The 17,291-nt window shown below is 36.7% G+C and overlaps 1 protein-coding gene across 5 annotated transcripts in view; it reads left to right on the top strand.

The window, feature by feature from the left end:
* Nucleotides 1-3,571: 3,571 nt before the first annotated feature.
* The window catches only part of LOC105057796 (sodium/hydrogen exchanger 1), a 44,113-nt gene continuing 30,393 nt past the window's right edge, over nucleotides 3,572-17,291 (top strand). The window contains exons 1-3 of one of the 5 annotated variants that reach the window (XR_012136746.1): nucleotides 3,572-4,577; nucleotides 4,647-4,765; nucleotides 9,327-9,424. Coding sequence is in view for 3 of the 5 variants with exons in the window: in XM_073248473.1 (XP_073104574.1) it covers nucleotides 4,407-4,577; nucleotides 4,647-4,765; nucleotides 9,327-9,424 (388 nt within the window). In the remaining 2 variants the exon portion in view is untranslated. The remainder of the gene's footprint in view (nucleotides 4,578-4,646; nucleotides 4,766-9,326; nucleotides 9,425-17,291) is intronic. The other 4 variants (XR_003802575.2, XM_073248473.1, XM_010940495.4 and 1 more) reach the window with 4 other exon arrangements.

Raw genomic sequence — 17,291 nt, 5'->3', positions numbered from 1 at the left:
AGATGTAAGTTATGGATAACTCATCAAATCTCATCTTTCTCATATGTTAGATTCAATTGATTTGAATTTTTTATGAAATCTTATGAAATTTTTTTTCCATCATTCACATTTCTATAGCCATAGACTTTAGAACTCAGTATCATGATTCACATAGGACTTCTTCTTATCTGTCAAAATTGATAGATCCCATCTAGACGTACACTCTATTCCTACAATGAATCTACTGCAATCAATATAGACCTTAAGATTTTGTATGGCTTGGAGATCGAGTTATAGTATAATCAAATTACAACAACCTCAATGTGAATAACCGAAGCATCACAAGTCAAAAAACTATTCACACTACTACATCATCGAGTATGTCACTGACCGAAAAGTAAATATCCAAATGACTACTCATGTTGGTCATGCTCGGTATTTTTATTCTCTACCAACCACCTGCACTCTCACTCCAGTATCTTCATACTATAGATTTAAAATTCATCTATCCAAAAAGAAAGTGATCTGTGCACCAATCTATTCGAAATAATCACCGTCCCCGTGATGATCCAACAATCGAAAGTAATTTATGAATTAATCATAATATCATAAATCTCATATTTTCAACTCTTGAGAATATGTGATATTACTCTTATTAATTCATTGGATGATTCATAGATACATTACACAATATGAATGAAAAAATCAATCCAATTTTATTTGATTCATAAGTCAAAATTATAAATTATGTCCTTAGAAAGATTATATGTATCGATCTAATTGACTTCTAGGACATACATCTAATAGAACTCGACCTATAAATGACCCTTGAATTTCTCTCCTATGCATCACCTTCCACCCCTCGATCAATCGTCGATGAAATCCATGGGATTTTTTTGGATTTCTACTGTGTCTCCGAGAGCCATCATGAGTTTTCATTAGGAAGGAGGACCAAAGACCTCATCGGAGATAAGATATGGCCTCTAGACCTCTTTTCTTTTCTTCTTCCTAATTTCTTTGATGACCTTGCTAGCTATGATCGTCGAATTTGCTTTGAAATAGATCTTCCCATATTTCTTCTTTTTTTCCTCTCATCGAGCTGGCCGCCATTGCTGATTGGGGCCTCATTTTGGCTACCAACGATCGAGCCGCCCTCATCAGAATCATCATGGTTGTGGCCGTCGAAAGCTTTGGCCATGAGAGCCGATAGGAACCTATGACCTTCGTCTCCTATTTCCATGGAAAAACAAAAAAAAAGAAGAAAATGAGAAGAAAAGAAAGAAAGAGTTGGAGAAAAAAAAAGGGAAAAGAAAAGAAAAGGAAAAAGAAAAAAAAAGGAGAGTCTCCCTCTTCCCTCTCTCCTTTCTTTACCTTATCTCTCCATATTTTCTCTATGATTTTCTCTCTAATTTCGTTCTCTAAAATTTTCTCTCTCTAAACTTCTCTCTTCATGAATTTTCTCTCTCTAGAAGTCTTCTAGATCAGTGGAGAATCCAAATACCTAGATAACCCAGACCAATTGGCTGATGCTAGGAGAGGTCCCAGACTTATGATGTTTAAATGTTTGTCCATAATTTTTATGTTTGACCTTAATGATGTAGAGTTGCAATTGTTTGTATAAGGAGGTATCGAGTGAAATACCTTGATTTCGAGTTTGTAGATTGAAGAGTTCATTAATTTCTATATTTGAATTAATTACCAGTAGAGTAAGAATTTCTGTACATAATCACCATTATATATGCTATTTTTATCATTGAAATTGTGTTATTGATTTTGTATCGTTGGATTTGTATTTATGGATTTGTTATATTTTAGATACTATTATTTTTCGTATGATTTTTCAGCATAAGTATATTATGTGTCAACTATATATATATATCAATAATTGATGGTATGATTATATAGATATGATATACTTATCTTGATCATACTGTAAGCTGAAATTGATTTAATAAAATCAACATGTAATAATCGGATGGACAAGATATAGTTTGGACTAGCCTCGTCATGTAGAATTGCCCCCAAGCTTATGTGTAAAAATTTGATCCGATAAAGATCGTAAAAATTTGATTCGATAAAGATCAAAGAACAGCTAGTTAGAAGCTTATACCTGAGACAGTCCTCATGGACTTATGTGTGAGAATATGATCCAAGAAAGATCATAAAGAATTTGATCCGAGAAAGATCATAAGAACTTGATTTGAGAAAGATCGTGAAAATTTGATCCAAAAAAAATCTTAAAAATTTGATCTGAATAAAGATCGTCACATGATCTTGGTTAGTCCAAAGTCAAAAAGTTGAAGGTTAAGAAAATTGGATATATAATAAGAGAAATAGATGATAAAATATAAAACTAATGCTAAATAAAAAGTTTTACTTGTTGACATATGGTGATGCATCTCTTTTGATAAGACAGATATTTGACATATGTTTATATGGATGTTTGCATTATTCTGGATATTTGATATGAGATTTCATGCATTATGCTTATTGCTATTTTTAAATTATATTATTATACTAATGTGGATGTGTGAAAATTCTTACTAGACTATAAAGCTCACCATCCTCTATTTTTCTTTTCTTCTCAGAGTTGCAAGATACTCATGATTAGCTATGATTTAGATTCGTAGGTGAGCGAATAAATACATAGAGCGTCATTAATACCGATCAGATGATTGAAGGAATTGAATTTGTAATTATGCAAGTTTTATTAATTATTATTAAAATTAGATATTATGGATGTTGTAGTTGTAATAAATTATTTTAGAACTTGTATATTGTTTGAGGCTTGCCCTAAAGAGTATGCGGCTATCACGTATTCAAACTAGGTGTTGAGTTCGAGGCGTGACATGATGAGACCAAGCTGCATAGGGAGGAGAGGGCTTAGTTCAACTTATCATCCTTTTTTTGATAGTGACCATAGAAAGGCTACTAGGATGTGGCAAAGAAAAAATTGAAGTATTTTTTGAAAGTTAGGGTTGCAAGACATAGAGGATTTCACTAAATTACAGGTTCTTTATCTTTTTGTGACTATCATCTTTCCAACCATGCACTTATGTTCTTAAGGCATTATGTTCATATCTTGATGATTAGAATTGTCTAGGATCATATGGTTGTGGCCTTATAGTTTTTTTCTTTCATTCACCAATAAATTTCTGATCTAGCAGAGAGTGCAGAAAGAACATAACCAACAAAAGCTCCGCCAGGTATATGGACGAATGTACGGTCGATCTAATGGTAAGTATGTTTCTATTTACTCATCTCTTAATTGTTTAAGTTGTGTTGATGTAACATATAAATGTTATATTGATTTTTTGGAAGGCATGGGTTGTTGAGCATGTTAATAGCCTTCTCGAAAGCCATCGACCACTGCTCATATATTTTCATCTCTTGCAGAGCAGCATCCCATTCCCTCACAAAGTGGAGATAATTACTAGAGATAAAAAGAGATTAAAAAAATTTGAGATATACTTATTTATATTTAACATCAATGCATAATTTTTTTTTTTTTTATCCTAATCCAGTGACCGAGAAGTTAGAGCCCAGCAGAGAGACATTACACCCCTCACGAGGAAGGCCACGGAGGCAGGCTGCGATGGAGGAGAGGTTCGTACAATTAGGACACGAAGGAGATAAACAAATGGAAAGAAAAGTTTAACGCAGGGAAGAGATAACCTAACGGGAAGTTTAAGGTGTGAAGGAGATAAATTACACGAAGAAGATAATCTAATGGAAAGGAATTTAGGAATTAAGATGTGAAGTAGATAATCTAAACCAAACGAGATTTTGGACGCCAAGAAGATAACTTAAGTACGCGAAGTAGGTTAGGCCATGCCAACCCCTGAGGAATGGGAGAAACAGGTCGTGATTCCGGTCTCAGGGAGGAAGAAGCGCGTGTTTCCACTGTGATGGGAATCGTAAGAGGCTGTGCATTGCGGAATTGGGAACGTACGGTAGGGGACCACATATAAGGGTATGTTTGACATTTTTCGAAAGTAAACCGTGCCAAGGGACCGCGTCTCGGGATAAACGAGATAGATGCACCGGAAGTTTTATTATCGATCGAGGAACAATCGTTATGGCGTGGTCAAGGAAGGACCAGTAAGTAAATCACGCCCTTTTTTTTTTTCAAAAGCATTTGTCTCAGGTCTCAGTATCTCCGGAAGGTATCCAAGGTTGTGCACAAACAACCAAATTTGGTCTGGGATATGCGTACCGCCAGCGGACGTTCAAAGACAAGGAAAGGAAACAAACCTTCACCTCCAACCACCTACCAGTCTCCCCTTCTTTCCCCTCTGAAATCATCTCTCTCTACCTTCACTGCAAGTCATCAATGAAGAAATACCTGCACCGATTCCCATCACCATAATCCTACTTCCTGCTCTCCCACTCCCCACCACAAGCTACAACAGCCTCTGGCAGAAGCCATGGCCATCTCCCTCCTCTCCTCTATCCTTTACTCCCACTTTACCATGTCAGCTGCCTCCACCGTAGTCTCCATCACGGTGTTCATCACCCTCCTCTGCGTCTGTCTCGTGATCGGCCACCTCTTGGAGGAGAACCGCTGGGCCAACGAGTCCATCACCTCCCTTCTTCTGGTTTGCACCATCTTTATCCTTTTCTTCATTCAAGATTCATCTTTGAAACTTGGTAGCATTTTCTTGCAGGGTTTGTGTGCTGGTCTGGTCACGCTGGCTCTCCGCAAATGGAAGAGCTCGCATATCCTCGTGTTCGATGAGGAGCTCTTCTTCATTTACCTGCTCCCTCCCATCATCTTCAATGCCGGGTAAGTGGCCCTGCCCTGGTTGGAAAAGATTTTGTGGCCTTAGATGGAATCATTAATATTTGTTTCTTCTTGATTTTGGAGTTCAAATGTAACAGTTTTAGTGATGTTGAATGCATCTTTGATCTTATGCCTCTTAACCGACTGCACCATGGCGATATCGAGTATGCTTTGTTAGAAAGGCTTGTTAGTCACCAATCATGTCCATCTACAAATAAGTGTTATCTCTGTTCTCATGCTAGCATAAGTGTATGTTGCATTTTAAGTGTTAAGACAACCGTATTCTGGATCATTAGGATTGTTGAGAAGTTGCTTGAGAGAATGACTGCTAAGTAGGTAGTCATTCTGTGTTGCTGTGGTGCAGCAATGGCTGGATTATGAATGGAAGTTAGCTCAAAGGCAGCATGAGTGCAGCAATGTGCAGGATGCCTTCTTCCCATAAGCAAACTGGTTCAAGGAGGGTATGTAAAATGATCAGTATATTGGATGATACCAAAAAAACCATCGCTAGCCTTTTGAAGAATTCAAGTAGCAAGATTGGAAACTTAACTGAGCTGCAATCTGGTCGGGAGTGCCATGCGCGCGCATGCATGCGCGCATAGGGAAGATAATGACAGGTCTAGTCGGTAGCTCTTTTCAGACTCTTCCACTTAAGTCTAGGTTGGCATTAGATTTCATCAATCTTGAGCTCTGCTACTATAATAAGTGATGCCACAACAAATAGAAGGGTCTCTGGGCAAACTATATTAAGAGCTATGTGCCTTTACTCATCATCTGAAGCAACTTACAAATGGAAAAGTCCTTTGTCTCTTTTCAGTGATGGCTCTAGAAAAGAAAAAATAGTCATTTTTATAAGCTAAAGAAACTGTATATTAAGACCTAGCACCTACAGCTAATGAACCAAAGATTGGAGTATATATATGATCTCATGCCATTTAAAGTATGCACTTTTGGCAAGTGCTTGATGGTACTACTGAAGTAGACATGGACTAGAATAGAAAGAAGGTAGAGAAAAAAAGATGGGAGAAGAGAAGGAAGAGAAGAAGATGATGAAGGGGTTATTAGCACATGTTTCAGATGCCTAGAAGAGCTTTACCACAGAAAAAAGTTTTAAGAGGAGGAGACGGCATGATGAAGAAGATGGTTATGGGGAATTCTATGGATTCTAGGATTGACAAGGTCAAAGCCCATGGTAAGTGAATTTTTGGCAAGGCACATGCAAATTCCTAGAAGAAAATCATAGGATAAAGTCAGTAAAATGCATATCATGATTTAAACTTTCATCTAAAATTCATAAATTGAAACTAAAAGTTTCAATTTCTGCTGAAGGAAGTCTGAAACTAAGGCTGTAATGACTCAAAACCTTACCTAAAAAGGGATAGCCAGAAAGTTTTGTTTGGGTTCCTTGGCAATGCATAAGCACTCAAGATCTATTCAATGCACAACCAATGTGAAATTAGACACACATTCACATGGGTCCTCCATACTTCCTTTTCTTAAGCCCTGGTGCCTTTGCAAAAATTCAATCACAAATAAGACAATAGGCATGTGGTCAATCCTAAAAGAGCCAGTGTTGCAATTTCTTCTAGTCACACTTGGGCATGTGTTAGGTCCACTGTGATACCACTTTTTCATGTGCCAATTAACAACACAAGCCGGGCATGTGACAGATGGCCACACATCTTGCCTGCAATTCTCAAGTCTAGCAATGGAACTTCTAAGAAAGATTCCTTTAAGGTCACAAAATTGGTAGTGGAAAAAGAAATTTTAGAGCATCTATTAAACCCAACCAAAATTGTTTTAACCAAGATTTTCGGAACCATTACTGACGGCCGTATCGGCTGGCCGGTGGTACAGTATGATATGGTTCCTTACCATATCGGACCGACGTGAACCGACGAAGGCAAATGGAAGCGAACTGGCTGAAGAAAAAAAGAGAAAGGGAGAGAAATAGAGAGAGAGAGGGAGGAAGAAAGAAAAGGAGGGAGCGGAGGGAATCGGAGGGATCGTCGAACGGCCTCCGACTGGGCGTCATGGCTGTCGGATGGCGCAGTCCATGCGTGCGGCGCCGCGAGCATGAAACAGGGCATCGCCCCTGTTTCATGATCTTTTTTTTTCTTAAAAGCCATAAAAACATGAAGCCAGAAATCCGATTACCGACTTCACTGTTGCCTTTTTAAAAAAAAAATCCAAAGTGAAGGTGGCAAACTGATTGCCGATTTTACTATTCACCTTCGTTTTTAAAAAAGGATGATGAACAGGGGCTGTCGCCCTCGTTTCGCAGTCGTGGCTCTGTGCACCCATTTCCGCCATCCGGTGGCCACGATGGCTACCAGACAAACACCGACGGCCCTTCCGTCGACCTCCGATACGTTGCTTCCCCCTCTGAGCTCTCTCTCTCTTTCTCGCTCTTGTAAAAGTCCTATCGAACGATAACCGGGTGCAAAAGCCCTCCAACGGTAGCAATGGGCCACCGCCAGCCTTCGATTGCCAGGGTTTCCCTCCCTCTCCTCCTCTCTCTCTCTCTTTCTCACTTTTTCTCTCTTTCTCTCTCCCTCCACCGGTATAGCGATTGAACCGACCGAACCGTGCTAGTTCTCCATCAGTCTGGTATGGTACGGGGTGTACCAGTCGGTTCGGCACGGTACAGAAAACTCTGGTTTTAACACAAACAACCAACATTAATATAAAAAAAGATCAAGCTAAGGAACATCCATTAACAACATATTTCATAAATAATGTTTGTCAACAATGATGATATAACACAACATGAATTTTATTTGATAAACTAATGTCTAATAAAGAGAAACACTACTTTATTCTTAAGCCTTCTAGCACAACACATAACCTAAAACCCAAGCTACTCTTCGGCATCTAAAAGATAACAAGAAATAAAATGATGAGCTAATAGCCTGTTAAGATACCTTTACCATCTCTAATTGGATCAAGCACATAAAATAAATAGATAAAGATAGCCCTATGAGTTCATCAAGATAATAATTTGCAATCAAAATAAGAGTTCCATGTTTGTCTTATGAGTAATCAAATAATTTGAATCAGGTAACTTTTTGAATGGAAGTGCAAATGCTAGATGATAATATTAGAATTATATTATAATATAAGACTTTTGCAACTAAATAATCTTATAAAAAAAAATAATTATGCAATCCAACTCTTAGTCCTTGTAACTATGGCTACAATTAGCCTTGTGATGAGGCTTGAAACCACATTTGACCTTATGATGTATGCTAGAAATAATATTTAGTCCTGTGAAATAATATTTAGTCCTGTGATGGAGGACCGAAAGGAACTAGTTTCTAAACACATACGTTGCCAACAATCAGCTCTGTTGGCTAGACCAAAAATCATAGTCATGCAAGAGAGTAAAAACTAAAAGGAATGTAGAACCAAGGTTTTAAGTCCCAATGGGATGAGGGGCATCTTGATCATCCCATCCCATTTCTATGAGAAAATAAGACAAGGACAGGGTTGAGACTCCGAAACTCATCCATATGAGAAAGAAGAAGAAAAAGGGAAAGAAACAAACAAAAGAAAGATGAAGAAAAGGAAAAGTGAAAGGAAGGAAGAAGAAAATGAAAGAAAGAAAGGAAGGGACAAGAAAAAGAACGAAAGGAAGGAAAGAAGGAAGCAAGGAAAGAGAGAAGAAAAAAGAAAGAAAGAAGCATAGAAAAGAGTAAGAAAAAGAAAGAAAAAAAACAAAAGCAAGAAAGGAAAGGAAAAAGTTAGGAAAGAAGGAAGAAAGTAAAGAAAGAAGAACAAGAAAGAAACAAAGAAAGAAAATGGAAGGGTAAGAAGGAGAGAGACAGAGGGCACCCATGGGACTCTTGACTGGGACTACCATCGAGACGAGGTGAGACAATGGGGTGTCCCATTCCATGGAGAAATTGGGACACCCTTGTCCCATAGGATTTGAAATCTTGTGTAGAACTATTAAAAATGCTCTTGTCATTTATAAATAGCATTGAAAAGTGTCAACCCAGCTGGTGTATATTGTATCTACATCTAAAAGTGTGGGTTAACAAAGAAGACTTGTTTGGAAGTTACAAATGAGGGAGTGAATAGAATTTTCATAGCAAGGACTTTGCTCTTAGTCAGGATCCAAAAGCTAAGTAGGATTACAAAGCCAAGCAAGGCTCCTAGTCGGATGAATATAATACACCCTTGCATTGATACACAATATGCTGCTATAGGTGAGACAGCAGCTGTAGCATGTTAGTACAATACCACATTTAGCCCCTGAACCATATGGTATGCTTGATACCGGCCATTATGATATAGTAAACCTTGAAGCCAAGTTAGTGCTTCTTTATGTTATGTCTAAATGTAACCTTAGATATAGAAATGCTAATGTGGCAAGTTAGTTAATGATCCATCTTAAAAAATGAAACTCAATTTATTCTTAGAAGGTATATTTGTTCAAGTTTTTTATTCACTACATACAGTCACAACCATAATGCTGTTCCTTTCAAATGCATTCTGAGTGTCATTATTTCTCAAGCAAATAATCCTTATATCTATCTGAGGTTTTCAAATTTACAAATAGTTTCCAGGTCAAGAAAAAGCGATTCTTTCGGAACTTTTCAACGATCTTGCTATTTGGAGTGTTTGGTACTCTAATATCTTTTTGTATTATCTCAACAGGTAAGCATTATTTACATTATTTTACATAAGATTACATGATAATTTTATAAGTAGTATACACCTTTACAAACTTTGGATCCTGTCTATTTACGTTCCTGATAATTGATATAATATCGAAACCTTGATGTGTGTGTTGGGGGTGGTTGTTCGTGGAGTGGGGTTGCTCTCTCTTGGAAAAATAGAGTACTACGTGAACGAATGAGGATTTGTAATTGTTTGTCAACTTTCTTTGCATGATTTTTTTTTATTTTAGTTTTAAATAAGTTCAATTTATGTTTAAGCTGAAGAAACTAGATCCCACTTGAGCCAACATATTAAAGGGGAAGCAGAGAAAGAAACCCTCACCTCACAGCCTCAATCATTCTCTCTTTCCTCTCTCTTCTCTCCTCTTTATAGTCTTCCACTTCTCTTGTCTCCCTCCTATCTCCTTTGCCTCTATGATGTCTCCATCTCCCTTTTTATTAACCTGTCCACTCATTTCATCCTCCCCCTGCTCTTCTTCTCTCACCTCCATAGTCACTCTTCTCTCCATCCTACTCTCCATGTGCATGCATTCCTCCTTACCCTCCAGTTCCATGAAATCATCACCTCTTTCCCCTCCTCATCCCTCTCCTCCTCTCCTCTCAAGTGTCACTCGCTTGCCTGAACCTTGAGTATCGATCTAGATTGAACCCAAGTGAGATCTTAAATTTTTGGACATGTGCATGGGCATTTCATTTGCGTTTTGATGCATCATAATTGATTGAATAGTTCTAAAAGTTTTCCTACCATGCCCATCCAGAAAGTCATGATTAGCAAATGAAGGCAGCCGAGGTCCAACATCTGTGCTTGAATTTGGACAAGTGGAGTTTATGTCATTTTGGACATGGTATTTACCACCTCCTTGCAAGGATTCAATCTCCTTGAAAGCCTTATGATTACAATCAATCTATGCATACTTGTTAACTCAAGAAACATTGGATTGTTGGCAAGCTAAATAACTTTAATTATCTCAGTACATCAGGATAGCAGAAATAGTCACACCTAGAAGATAAAGGAAAGATGGTTAGTCAAATGGTCACCTTGATCACATTAAAGTAGACTAGGTGGTGGATTTAAGAAGAGGGAAGGTCCATGTAATCATACAAACATGTATTTCGCAACCTTGTCTGCAGATCAACAACAAATATAGTCTCTGTTTTCATAACAATAGCCAAAAGGAAGCATATTAGCATGCTTTCGCATCAACACATTGTAGATGTAGCATGCAGTTGTTACCATGGAAAGTTTATTTACACAAAATAAAAATATAGCAGCTCATATAATATTTTGCCTTTAATTCTAACTTTTGGCTTGATGAAGAAGAAATGTTCCCTTCCACAACCAACACCACCACCACCCCCACCCCCACCCCCTGTAGTATCATGTTCAATCTGTAAATCAGGCCATCAATTTCTCAAAATAAATAAATAGAAAATGACTGATTCGATTCAAATGGTCTGAAATAGAAATGATGTTGTTCAAAATGATGAGGCATTGTTTTAAGAAAGAAAAGTGTGGTGTAAACTCATATGGCTTTGTGTAGCTTGGTATCACTGTATCCTACTTAGATATGAATCAATGGAAGCTGATACACAATGCTGTGAGCAGGCATGATTGCATGAATGGTATAGAGGTTTGGTGGCACAATATATATTATATGTATGATACTGTGCAGACATGCGGTATGATCTATTGGTGTGATCCCTTTGATGAAATAGAATATTACAGAAATCTGAATTTTAGGATTCCACTAATCCATGTTATATTAAGAGAAGCAGCAAGTCGATCTTGTATCAACAAATCTCTTTCATGGAATATAAGAAACCAGGGGCAGCTTCAGATTTCTAGGATTCCACCAATTTTGACGTATATTAGAAGAAGCAACTGGTCTATCTCACTTTAAAAGAATGTGTATGATATGATTATTTATTATCTGTGCATACATCAAGACAAATTTTATATTCTTGACACATTACTATTTTTTCTTGTGCAGGACTTGGACTTTTCTTTTGCTTTTGCTTGCTTAGGAGATACTGACTAAGAGATTTATTTAAAATTACATCTCTTTTTTTAATTTAAAACTAAACATTTTATGAAAATCAATAGAAGTACAAAATTAAGCTCTATTGCGCACCTTCCTCATTTTTTTTCTATAGCATTTTAAAATATTTTTGAATTTTTTTTATTACAATCACTACCATAATAACAGAACTGTTTGCATGAGGATTTTCGGCCATTGGACATTTACTGTGATGCTTTACATATTTCTAAAATTAGTATAGTTGGCACATTATATTTCCTTTGGTTGTAATGTTTCCATTACTATTTAACTCCTTACAGGATAAACCTAGCAAGTCCTTGCTTGTAAGTCTGCTGGTTATAACATAGTCAAGACTATCTTCAATAGTCTGAATGCACCAATAAATTATGCTACGCATCATCACCATTCAAGTCTTTGTTCTTTCCTTAGTACGATAAACCCTAATAATTCATGATCTTAACCTAATGATTAAAATTAAATGTTACACCTTCCAATATAATTGAAAGAAATTTAGGATAATCAATATAACAGAATAGCGCAACATTCATGTTCACTTGCTTTTAATAACTACTAAACATTAATGCTAGCAATTAGATATGCTCATTATCTATTATGAGTTAGGACCTCACCTAAAAGGCTAGCCAAAAGGTTCTTGACCGTGTTTAGCACCCAATGGCCCTATATTGTGGTGTCCCCCATTCTTCATGGATCATGTGCTATTTCCACACCAGTATCATTTGTGACAACGTAGGACCCCATCTAAATAGGCTAGGCAAAGGCATTATTTGGATTCATTGGTCCCAAAGATTCAGAAATTGGTACCGATTTCTGATCGGTACGGTACGATACGATATGGTACTGGATACCATACCGTACCGAGTGTTGGTATGGTGTGGCGTGCCCATTCCATATTGACGTGCAATTTTTTTATTTTTTATTTTTTCATTCTGTTTTGATTCCAATTAATTATTTTTATTAATTTTTAAATTACTTTAGATCCAAATTAATATTTATTTATGTTATATAACAATTCTATTATCCTGAAATAAAATAAAAGAATTCTAAAATATTGCATTAAATGTATATAAAGTATAAACTACAATGAATAATGTACTAATCTCAAGATTTCTACTGATCAAATATCTCGTTGAGTGTCTATGATGCTCGTAGATATCTGGATCATCGACACATTCCAGAGAAACATCAGTCCATCTCTCTAACCAAGCAATATTGTAGTCATGAATATTCATCCCATAAGGTATCCTCTCTGGATTGTAAGACACGTCAGATCTCTCACTCAAACTCTGTCTCTGACAGGTATCCTCGGGATAATGGTATGACTATGGAAGGGTCCATCCAAATATGCTGGCAGCAAAATTCGATCCGTAAGATACTCCAAGTTGCATAGAATAATAGCCACTGAAAGATGATGTCTCGGATGCACCATATCCATATCCTTATGGATCATAAGCTGCATGCAAGTGATAGGATCCATAATACGAGGATGATCTAGATACATCCATGGATCTTACTCCACATGCAAGATCATCTGTAGCTATATCGTATGCTGGATGATCTCTAAGAGGCCGTTGTCTATCTGAAATCGTATCCTCGCAGGTTCTATCAGCTCATGCACCATGATCCCTATTTTATGTGGCATGTGTAAATTGTGACTTATCGATGAATCGAATACCATCCTGCGGTTGGGTCTCATGAACAATAGTCTCGTATCCTCCAGTTCCTCCTTGATCATTAGATCCATGACTACTATCATCACTTTCCCTAATCTCCGAATTTGAGTCAGCTAACTCTTGCACTCTTGAGATTGCTGCAATTGTCTTTCTTTTTTCTATCTTTTCGATCTCTCTTGGTGCCCCTCTATGATTGACTTTGCTGTGTCTGGGAGGATAGATGTCTTCTACTTGCTTGAGATGACCAGCCTTGTTTCAATATTTTTTGCTCAAACATCTGGGAGGATGTCTCGAATATGGAGTCACATGATAAATGACTCCTCTGTGGCCCCTTAAGTTGTGGCTGATCAATTGAAACCTTATATGAAATATTTGTATCTACCCATTGTCCTAGATTCACCTTAATCTCTCTAGCTACCATACTGACTGATCGTTGAGGGAATCTCGGCTCATCAAGCTCTGGCTCCTGCTGCTGGTCTGTAAGCCATCTGATCAATGGATCGTCATCCTCATCAGCATAATCACCTAACGTCGAATCTGTGTACTTCAGCTGTACATCCTTCTGGATGTATTTTAGTCTCAACCTCAGATTATAGTGAACATATACCAGATCGTTGAGGTGCTTTTGTGTCAGATGATTTCTTTGTTTGCTATGGATAAGGATGAAACTCGATCAATTATGCTTACAGCCATTAGAGGAGATCATCTGAGAAAGAATGCGGATAGCCATACCTTTCAAATTTTCTACGGACTATTCGAAATGAATCCACTATTCAACTGCAAAAATATTAAGCAAAATTATGTTAGATTTCATAATATTAGTAGGCATGTAATGTCCACAAAGTCTTCTCATTATTGATATATAATTTATCTGGATTTATCTTCTTTTTGCTTACGCCAGTTGATGAGACTCCAAAGCTATTTGTCTCCTCTTTAAACTGTTTCATCTATAAAAAAAATATATTTGTTAAATTAATAAATATATTATTGATTACATACTGAATTTAGTTAAATGCTTACACCTTAGTAAACCTAACATGTATCTTGCAGACACATAGATGCAATTTTTGGATAAGAAACCATCTTATATGTCATATTACGGAGAGCAGTGAGAAGCTCATTATCCATATCTATCTCAGATATGGTGTACAGAAACTTCAGATTCAAATTGTACGCTGTAAATAAGTTTTATAAATGATTAAGTAGACTTATACAAGTACAAGAGAAGAAAAATTTTCAGAGAATTCTTGAATTCATACTTATCGGCTAGACGCAAATTCTTACTCATCTGATAGTCCCAGCGATGCTCAATGATGTTGATGCATTCTTGAGCATATTTCGGATCTGTCTCATTGATCTATTTCTTTGTTCTCTCCATCATGTGATATAAGAAGCCCATCTGGGGGTATCTTTCGTTGTCCATGGTGCGAAGCATCTCATATAATAGTTTGATAGTCTTCACTATCTTATCAGCCCGTTGTTAGAATAATTGGCTTGTCACCAAGTTCTCCATATGATTTTCCTCAGATTGACCCTCACATATCTGCTCTTCTGTCATTTGGCATTGACAAACATCTGATGTGAGACTGCTTTCTTCTCTAGAAGGATTTTAAGTACTATGTAGTTTGTAGCAGACCGTGTGACATTCAATCTCAAGATCATCTCTTAATATATGTCTACATCAATGATAGAATCCATGTATGATTGTAGATGAATCTAGTAATAGTCTGGGCTGAGTCCACTGCCTACTGCATTTTACGAATTTTTCCAATATCCATCTACATGAGGTCAATGCAATGTGTAGCACATGGGATCCAGTAAATATGCAGTCGTCGCTCCATTAACAACTCTTTAGCGGCCTTATATTATGGCCCATTATCTGTGATGACCTGCACGATATTCTATTCTCCTACTGAATCAATCATCTCCTCTATCAATCCAAGGATGTACGCGGCGCCGTGCACCTTATCTGAAGCATCAATTGATTTGTGAAAAATATTTTTGCTTCATAATATGTCAAGAAATTGATGATGTTCTATCTGGTAGGATCGGTCCAACCATCACACATCACTGTCAGTCCGTGTGTGAGCTATTTATTCTTGTAAGAAGAAATTCATCTTTGCAGCTCTTTTTTGTTACTATCAATAAGCTGACTATAGATGTCCCTAGGTGCTGGAGGATCTATACTCGAGTCAATAGCCTGTATAGCTAAAATGGCAGATCGATAATAAGTATTGCTTACTACATTCGCTAGAATGTGATTGAAATGAAATCATGATCTAATAGCTCATCACATATCTTTCTTCTTATCATTCTTCAATGTATTGTTAATCCTTTATTGTTTTGAATCTTTATTGAAAAAAGTCTGTGGATCCAAATCATGAATGGTGGCTCCTGCTGGAATATCTCTAGAGGACCTCCTACTACCAAAAGCTCTAACATAGATGAAATAATGTGCCTGCCTTTACTAACGGTCTCCCTGACTGAGGTTTTCCTTTTGAACTCGGATTCTCTATCGATTGTAGAGTTGAACCCCAATTTATAGCATGATGGTCCAAATCGTTCTCTATATCTGATCATCTCCTCTAGTCAATACTAATCATCCAGACTTGTTTGAATGGCGCCTCAATCTGTGCCTCTTTGTCATCTAGAGCGGAGACCTTCGATTTTTTGGAGTGGAAGGTGGCTCTACGGCTCGACGGTCCATCTTTACCCTCTTCTGTTTTGCCTTCTCCATCTTTTAGAATCAACGAAGTATTTCTTCATCAGCTGTCGGATCTTCTGTGGGCATTTCTGATACAGCCACATCGAGATAACCACCAGCCAAATGCTACTTCAATCTAGTCATCCTTCCTCCTTTGAACTCTGTATTGCGCCATTTACATTTTCAATGGTGCTGAGCCGAGAGCATCTCATCATGCTCCCAACCAATGCTCTGTATTCTTTTTCTAACTTATTTATGCAAGTTTAACAAAATACCTCATAATAATTATGTAAAAATATTATAATTTTTCATTATAAAAAAAAATTAATTTTTAAACTTCAAAAAATATATCCGATTAATATATTTCATACTTCTAATTTTTCATAATTTTTATTTATATATATTTTTTAATTTTTAATAATAATTTTAAATCTCATAAATTTAGAAAAATATGTTATGTGCTTCAAATAATACTTCTAAATTAGCTAAAATATATTACTAATTTTATATTTTTTTAAAATTGATTATATATTTTTTATTATTTAAGTAATTAAAAATATTTTTAAATTTTAAAAATTGTAAAAAAATATTTGAGTTTAGATCCAAGTAAAAACATATCTTGGGTGCTACACATATTTTTCTAAGCCTATTAACATGCATTAGATGCTATTTATTTTTTATTTTATTCGAAATTAAGCCTAGGCTACTATGCACATCATGCATCAAAATCTTTATAATCGGACATAAAATTTATACTAAAAGTAGCTTAAATCGTCCTAAATAATATTCTGATTTTACAATTTTTTGAATTTTATTTTTCTAATTTTTATTGCAAAAATATATTTTTTATTTTAAAAAATATAATTAATAAAAATTAATGATTTTAACATCATCGTGTAGATTCTAAAGATGTACAATATATAATGAAATCATACCAAAATTATAAATTTTGGCATGATTTTCTCTTATTTTTCTACTTCTTGCCATTTTTCGGCCAAAAAAAGGCGAAAAAAGTATTTAGCGAGAGAATGGTGGATTATCTTGCTTCCGATCGAAATATATTGACTCCTTAAAAAATTGTGAAAAATTTTCGGAGTGTGGGATGTTTTTCTCTGGGCTTTACGTTCGTTGTCGGAGTCACAGAGAAGAGAACTTTGTGACTCTGAGTCTCTGCCTTTCATTCGAAAGGTAGAGGATTCCCTTACCCCACAGCCCCCACCCACCTACCCTCCCACATGACCCACCCACCCCCATCCGGTACGGCTCGGTTTGGGCTTGAACTGAGCCAAACCAAAGCATACTACCCAATTTCGGGCAGTTCCAGCTTGAACCATACCGAACCGACCGGTTCAGTACAGTTCGGGCCATTTTCTAAAATTTTGATTTGAACCAGGCCGTCTCCTCGTCGAT

Source organism: Elaeis guineensis, chromosome 14 (genome assembly GCF_000442705.2).
Source record: "Elaeis guineensis isolate ETL-2024a chromosome 14, EG11, whole genome shotgun sequence".
Classification (NCBI taxonomy): domain Eukaryota; kingdom Viridiplantae; phylum Streptophyta; class Magnoliopsida; order Arecales; family Arecaceae; genus Elaeis; species Elaeis guineensis.
Note: the sequence above shows the minus strand (reverse complement) of the source record. Positions and strands in the feature narration are given on the sequence as shown.